At 47.4% G+C, this 8,042-nt stretch overlaps 1 protein-coding gene across 1 annotated transcript; it reads left to right on the top strand.

Moving 5' to 3' along the window:
• Positions 1-1,194: 1,194 nt before the first annotated feature.
• On the top strand, positions 1,195-3,409 carry RWDD2A (RWD domain containing 2A). Its single transcript, XM_056110025.1, has 2 exons — positions 1,195-1,440; positions 2,664-3,409. The coding sequence occupies exons 1-2, from the start codon at positions 1,240-1,242 to the stop codon at positions 3,339-3,341; spliced, it is 879 nt and encodes a 292-aa protein (XP_055966000.1). The 5' UTR covers positions 1,195-1,239; the 3' UTR covers positions 3,342-3,409.
• Positions 3,410-8,042: the final 4,633 nt, after the last annotated feature.

The raw sequence follows: 8,042 nt of genomic DNA, 5'->3' as shown, positions 1-8,042 counted from the left end.
GCCTGGCCCCGCCCCTCCCTCCGCCTGGCCCCGCCCCACCCTCCGCCTGGCCCCGCCCCGCCCTGTCTCCTGGCCCCGCCCCAATGCCTGGCCCCGCCCCGCCCCGCCCCGCCGCCGGCCGCGGACGCGCCGCTCGTGCCCGCGGAACTGCGGATCTGGGTTCGGAGCGGGCCGGGGGCTGTTTCCCCCGAAAGAGCTGGAAGGGTGAGGCGTCCGCGGGGGCCCGGGTGTTGGGGCCGAGGGCAGCTGTCACGCCGAGAGGAGGTCGGCGAGCGGGGACGGTTTCCTCGGCTCCCAAGGGGGCTCCCAGCCCCGACCCGGGGTCTCTCCGTGGGAGGGTGGCGGAGAGCGGGTCTCGGGCTCGGGGGCGGCTCGCAGCTCCCCGCTCGCCCTTCCCGCTGCTCGAGATCCCCCTCCCAAACCTCTCCTCCCGGGAAACCGTCTTCCGCGCGTCGCCCCCACCCCAGCTGGCGGGAAACGTCATTTTTTTAAGGTACCTGCAAATCACCCCCCGACCCCCCAAAGCCTGGGTCCCTGGATCCGGACCATCCGAACCCACCGACGCGTCCCGGGGACTTCTGGGGCTAGGGGATGTGCGTGTGTGTGTGTGTGTGTGTGTGTGTGTGTGTGTTGGGGGTGTCCCTGCAGAGAAGGAAGGGCCCAGGGGGAGTGGTCCTTGCCCACTGCACCGGGGTGGGGGTCTGGCTGCGAGTGGCATCGCGGGCGGGGGGCCACAGCGGTCCTGAGCTCCCCGCCCCCGCCCCCAGCCCCCAGCCCCCCAGCTCGCTGCAGACCGCTGGCCTGCGCTCCGCAGCCTGGTCCGTCTGGGCGCTGTGGGTGGGATGCCTCGCCGGGACCCCCGCTGCTCCCCTCCCTCCTACGCGGGTCCCAGAATTGGGGCCTGCAGGTTTACCTGCCCACCACCTGCACTGGGATCCTGCTCACACTTGTTGATTGTCGGTTTTCCCGGTCTAAACGCAAAGCGGGCGTGTGGGTCGGAGGGAAACTGTAACTCGGTACCTGCGTGGTCTTGTTACTTTGTATCAGATTTGGGGGTCCGGAGATACAGCGCGTCAAGCGTCCCGCTTTGTGCCTCCAGGTCTGGGTGCCTGGCGCTCCTGCAAGAACCACCTCCGCCGAAAGGAACCTTTTCAGAGATTTCCTTGGACGCCTGTGACGTTGCCAGGACCGGGGTCCCGGGCCTTTCCGGGTTTGCTGGCAAGTTGACTTGGAGGCGTCATGTCCGCGTCAATGAAGGAATGCCTTCAGCTTCAGCTGCTGGAGATGGAAATGCTGTTTTCCATGTTTCCTAATCACGGAGAAGTGAAACTTGAAGACGTAAATGCCCTGACGATCATAAAGCGGTATTTGGAAGGCACAAGGGAGGCACTCCCACCGAAAATCGAATTTGTGATAACCCTGCAGCTTGAGGAGCCCAAGGTGAGCGCCCCGAGTTCTTCTCATTGTTGCTAGGCACCAGGTTTTTATTGGAAACATTAGAACATGAGCTCATATTTCCGAGAAACTGAATATTCCAAATGCACGGTTTACTCGTTTGGAAGGCAAACATGTAAACTACAGGATTGCTATCAGTTCCTTAATAAGTACCTTGAATTTTCTGTAAATTTCACGTCTTTTTACAAACCGTGTTTTTATTTGAACGTTATCTGTTACGAATGTTGCTCTACCAGTTTTTCATCTAATTTTTTTTACCAGTTGAGCCATATCTGACATGTGTATGATGGTATTTCGAAACCTAAATATTGCCTTTAGCAGAACTGACCTACAGGGAACATTTTCTGAGTGGTGCCATATTACAGAAAAAAAATAAAAACAGAAAATCTACTTGCTGAAAATGGATTCACCTGGTGAGAACCACTACCTTGGACTCACAAGGAGACCCTTGGATTCATGAGGACACTCATCCCTCAGGGGTCATTCCTTAGGGTCTCCCTGGATGCCAACACTGGACGCAGTCCCTCTAGTTACAAATCTACTTTCCCATGGCGGTGCCTCTCACTCTTGTAAATACACAAAATGTGTAATTACATATTAATGTCTGTCTCTTTCACTAGGCTCTAGCCTTCATGAAATGCAGCAATGTTGTGTAGCTTCTTCACCTCTTTATGCTTCACTTGTTTACAACATTGCATACCTGGCACAGGGTTCATATGTGTGTGTGTGTGTGTGTGTGTACATATATATATGTGTGTGTGTATATATATATATATATATCTCACAGTCATGGTCCTCCCGTTGTTCATCGATTTGCTCGAGCGGGCCCAGTAACGTCTCCATCGTGAGACTTCTTGTTACTGTGTTTGTCATATGGAATACGCCACGGGGAGCTTGCCAGGCTTTGCCGTGCAGGCGAGATACTCTCAGTAGCTTGCCGGGCTCTCTGAGAGGAGCGGAGGAATTGAACTCTGGTTGGCCATGTTGGCTACGCCCTACCCGCTGGGCTATCGCTCTAGCATATATACATATATACATATATATGTGTATATATATGAATAGATGCATAAAGGAATCATGTGATGCCTGGCCCATACCTGACTTCATAGCAATGACTATTACATTTATCAAAGCCACGTAGATACCCTTGATAAGCTAGCTTCTGTGTGATCTCATGGTACTTTTGTCTTTCTGATTTTCATTTTAAGGTGAAAATTGATTTGCAAGTGACCATGCCTCACAGCTACCCACACGTAGCCCTGCAGCTGTTTGGACGATCATCCGAGCTCGACAGACAACAGCAGCTGCTTCTCAACAAAAGCCTCACTTCTTACATAGGAATGTTTGATCCAGGTGAGCTGTGCGTGTGTGCCGCCATCCAGTGGCTGCAAGATAACAGCGCCTCCTACTTCCTGAGCAAAAAGATCGCTGACGAACCGTCCGCACGAGCAAAACCCGTCAAGAACACATTTCTCCGCATGTGGATCTACAGTCACCATATATACCAGCAGGACTTAAGGAAAAAGATCCTGGAAATTGGCAAAAGGCTAGACGTGACTGGATTCTGCATGACGGGAAAGCCTGGTATCATCTGCGTGGAGGGCTTCAAAGATCACTGTGAGGAATTCTGGCACGCAATCAGGTATCCCAACTGGAAACACATATCGTGTAAACATGCCGAGAGTATAGAAACGGAAGGAAATGGGGACGATCTGCGCTTGTTCCATTCTTTTGAAGAATTACTCCTGGAAGCCCACGGGGACTATGGATTGAGAAATGACTACCACATGAATCTGGGCCAGTTCTTGGAATTTCTGAGGAAACATAAAAGTGAGCACGTTTTCCAGATATTATTTGGCATTGAAAGCAAAAGCTCAGACTCGTAGGAAGCTATTAAGATCCCTCTGCTTGTAACATCATTAAACTAGTGTTTCTGTTTATAATAAGACAAAAATTTAACAGGCCAATTTCTATTTGATGTACTGTAACACAGGTCCAGAGTTTTCACCTGGTAATAAAATACACAGGTCTTTTAACTTTGTTAACAGTGAACTTGTGACGTTCTCTCTATGTCCTTGTATTCATTGCAAATGATTTTTTTCCATTAACCCAACGAAGCTGATTTGATTAAAGGGGAGTACAAAGCCCACAGTTACTTGTCGGTAGCTGTGAACTCAAATGCAAACAGCATTTCTCCCATTTTGTGGGCCTACAGAGACATCCTCTGTTTTCTTTGTTTCACTATTTAGATGTTCTAAGTCAAGTTTAATATGAGGACAAAGAGAACACATGTTTATTACACTTCTTACTATAAACTCCCTAATTGTTTTTTTCTTTCAGTAGAACTAAGTACTGTCTGGTAGAGAACTCCAAATACTGAAGTCTCGAGTGTAATGGTAGTGACTTATACTGCTTTGTGTTCCTTGCCGTTCCCATTAGATGAGTCATGATACTGAGGCTGATGTTACCTAAATTCCTAGTACAGTTATTACCTACACACACACACAAAAGGATTCTTGCTCCAGGTAATGCAGCTGGCAGCCTCTGCCTCAGTGCTATATTCATTCCTGTGTCGGGCAGAAGTGTTGACAGAGGACTAATGTGTCTGGCTCCTGACCACCAGCTTACTTGGGAGAAAAAGCTCTACATTTCATCTCTGGTGAAAATTCCAAGTTCCACAGGTTTTACCAGCCATTTTCAAGATGAAACTTTATTTTAATGGTAAAAAGTCCTAGTCAGGTAGCTCTTTACAAAAGTGTTCATGACAATGTACCCTCTCCCGAAGGATTTCTGAGGTCTCCCCTGTGTTGTGAGGGCTGCCTCTGGCTAGGATTCCTTGATTTCCTCTTTTCTCTCTCTCCTCCTGCCCTTTCATTTCTCCGCTGGGACCCAGGCACCCTACTGATACTATGGTCCTCCAAGGATTCCAAAGATGGGTCTGGATTTAGAAACAGAGGGGAATGTCTCTCTCCCTACCTAGTGAACCTGCGAGATGCCAAATGCTGCTACACGTGCCAGATGGTCTACAGAGTTTTTTATATAATAGTCCATTCCAGTCTTACTCTCTTTTCCGGTCCTACTTTCTAGAACGCAGCCATGTATATGTCTGGGTGAGGGGAAGCCCCAGGCCCTTCAGGAGCCACTCCTGCTGTAGCCACTTAGTCACGCCTGTGCCCTGAGCTCAAAAGACAGCTCCTTTTAGCGCGCAATTCAGACCTTCACCATGGCTGCCCATCTCTGATCGAGTTCTGCCCTCAGACCCTGGCTGGCACTCAAGCTGGGGCCTCACACTCCACCTGTCTACAAGTGGAGGAGTTAGTATTTGCACTGGCAGAGATTCATATCCCAGTCGATATGAGGATCAAGACATAATGTGGGACTCAATTTCCCATATAATCTCAGTAAGTTTCAATAAGTATCATTAGCATTTATTGATTTTTTAGGTCCTGAACAGATGACACTCCATGAGTTTTTTTCTTTGAACTAAGACAACATATGCCATCTACCTAACAAATACAAAAGCCACTGAGATCTTTCTGTGATTCAATTGACAAATACATCTTCAGGAAGTCACTCAAGAGAATATAGACTAAAAAATAAATGTTTTGCATAAATCAGTATCACTGTCCTCCCATTGTTCATCGATTTGCTCGAGCGGGCCCAGTAACGTCTCCATTGGAGACTTTGTTGTTACTGTGTCTGGCATATCGAATACTCTCGGTAGCTTGCCGGGCTCTCCGAGAGGGGCGGAGGAATCGAACTCGGATCGGCCATGTTGGCTGCGTGCAAGGCAAACGCCCTACCGCTGTGCTATCGCTCCAGCCCACATAAATCAGTAAGCATAAATCAGTAAGTGAAATAATTTGTTTTGAACTCTTTAATGGAGTTATTTCTGACTCCAGTAAAAACTAGTTTTATACATTCTATAGGTGCATGAAAGAACACATTTCTTCCTATCAGGAGCAGTAATAATATTCATTAGTTAGGGGAGGACTATAGGTTTTAAAAGAAAACCTTAGGGACTCTGGCCAGGGATATAACTGTGTGTGTTAGAGCACAAGCCTTGCATATATGAAGCCCTGGGTGCAATTCTTTGCACCACCAGTCTCTGTGTACATGTACAGACACATATATTTATGTTTATATACTTATGTGATCATTCAAAACTCAGTCTTGTATATATCATGGACTGCTGGCTTTGCTTGCCCAGCCTGATGGGAGTGCATCCAGCCCTTCCATCTGCTTTTCCCCACTGACCTCTCCCTCTCGTAACTCCCTTCAATTCCAAGTCAGGGGAACAGCTCTTTCTCTGTGAGTTTGCGATTTGGGAGTAAAAGTGATTTGCATCAAATCATCCTCCAGAATCCTCCTGGAAAAGCGGTTTTTGACCTCTTGCTGTTTAAATCCATAATGCCCCCTTCGTTTTTGGCATACTGAATGCCCAGTTGTCTGATGCCTCCTTTGAATTATCCAAAAGCTGTCCTTTTTCTTGAATTGTTTATTGCTTGTAACTTGAGAACAATGACACTGTACACCCAATCCAACCACACTGTCCTCCCGTTGTTCATCGATTTGCTCGAGCAGACCCAATAACGTCTCCATTATGAGACTTCTTGTTACTGTGTTTGGCATACTGAATACTCTCGGTAGCTTGCCAGGCTGTCCGAGAGGGGCGGAGGAATCGAACCTGGCTCGGTCGGGCTGGCTGCGTGCAAGGCAAATGCCCTACCGCTGTGCTATCGCTCTGGCCCTGGCAAAACGACTCAACTATCTATTTTTTAATGGTCATTTGGAAAAGAACTGTTCCTGTAGACTAAACTACTCTGGTTATATTGATCTTGCTTCCTATCATCATAACTCCTTTCATCTTTTCTACAATTAATTGCTGCAAAGGGCTGTTGCCATTCAGCTTCCATCAAGCCAAGATTTCTGATGAATCTTGAAAGGAGGACACCATTTTAACCAAAGCATCTCCCACAGGTCTTTTCAGCTTACAGTGAAGGGTCCTGAAAACACTTTTGTGAATGCTACTACATTGGCCTCACCAATATATTTCTCAAAGCCTTAATGGAAGGAATGTCACGGTTAGGTCCCCCTGAGAATTTTAAGGGATTATAAGGATTTGGAGGGTCTGTCAGATCAGACTGCTATTAGCAACGCCACTCTGATACTCGTTTCTGTAAATCTTTTCAATAAGATGCGCGACATCTTATTATCTTATTTTTCCTTTGGAGAACCTGGCAGGCTACCAAAAGTATCCTGCCCACACGGCAGAGTCTGGCAAACTTCCTGTGTCGTACTCAATATGCCAAATACCAGTAACAATGATGGGTCTCATTCTCCTAATCCTAAAAGAGCACTGAAATGGCTCTTTTAAAATCTCAGGGATAGGAAGAAGGAGCCGTTTCTGGTTCCTGCTGGAGGACATCGACGAACAACAGGATGATTGTGATCATGATATGATTTCAAGGGATGTTTACCTTTTCAATTTTATGTAATGTGGGCCCATAACTCTTCATTTCAGTCAAATAACTGAACCAACAAGAGAACCAGCTACTTTCAGCTGCTCAAGACGCGTACTGAATCCAAACACCTCTGCCTGATGTACCCACTTCTGCCCAAACCTCAATATTTCTCCTTCCTCAGTTTATTTAGAGAATTTCATAAGGTTTCCCACACCTTTTCCAATATAAGCAACCTGGAATTCTTTTGTTGGACTCTTTTGGGTCGGCCATGTTGGCTGCGTGCAAGGCAAATGCCCTACCGCTGTGCTATCGCTCCAGCCCTGGGCGTCTAATCTCGCCCAGGGCTGGAGCGATAGCACAGCGGTAGGGCGTTTGCCTTGCACACAGCCAACATGGCCGACCCGAGTTCGATTCCTCCGCCCCTCTCGGAGAGCCTGGCAAGCTACCGAGAGTATCTCGCCCACACGGCAGAGCCTGGCAAGCCACCCGTGACGTATTCGATATGCCAAACACAGTAACAACAAACTCTCCAATGGAGATGTTACTGGGCCCGCTCGAGCAAATCGATGAACAACGGGAGGGCCTTTTACCTTTACCTTTTGGGTTTGACTTTTTAAATGTGTTCACTGCAGTCTCTCACCATGCTCAAATCTGCTCTATGAATACTGATAATAAGTTATGTGGAGAAAAAGGAGATAAAGAGCGGTTTTTACAGGGTCTTTAAGCAAGACATTAGTGACCCTCGTCTGATGGGAAGTGTTCCTGATTGATTGAGAAAGCTGAATGTGTACAGGATATAACCATTTGGCCAGGGCTGAGGGATTTCCTGGGACAAGATTCCTTACGTACTCGAACCCAAGTTACAGTTAGGGTTGCTTAAGTCATACAAATCTGCACACCAATATCTCATTCCAAATCAAGACCCCACAATTATCTCCTGGTTGATACTTTCTCTTAGCCTTTACATAAAGGCCATACTTATGAGTATTTTAATGCAACTCCTAATATAATTTGACAACCAGAAAATTTACTCTGACCTTAGTTTTTAATGATTTCAAACTTTTACCTTGCAAGAGAAAATTTTAAGCAAAAGCATAAGCATTTCCCAGTTTCAAAACCATG

The sequence above is a fragment of the Sorex fumeus genome, unplaced genomic scaffold (assembly GCF_029834395.1).
Source record: "Sorex fumeus unplaced genomic scaffold, SorFum_2.1 ptg000008l, whole genome shotgun sequence".
Classification (NCBI taxonomy): domain Eukaryota; kingdom Metazoa; phylum Chordata; class Mammalia; order Eulipotyphla; family Soricidae; genus Sorex; species Sorex fumeus.
Note: the sequence above shows the minus strand (reverse complement) of the source record. Positions and strands in the feature narration are given on the sequence as shown.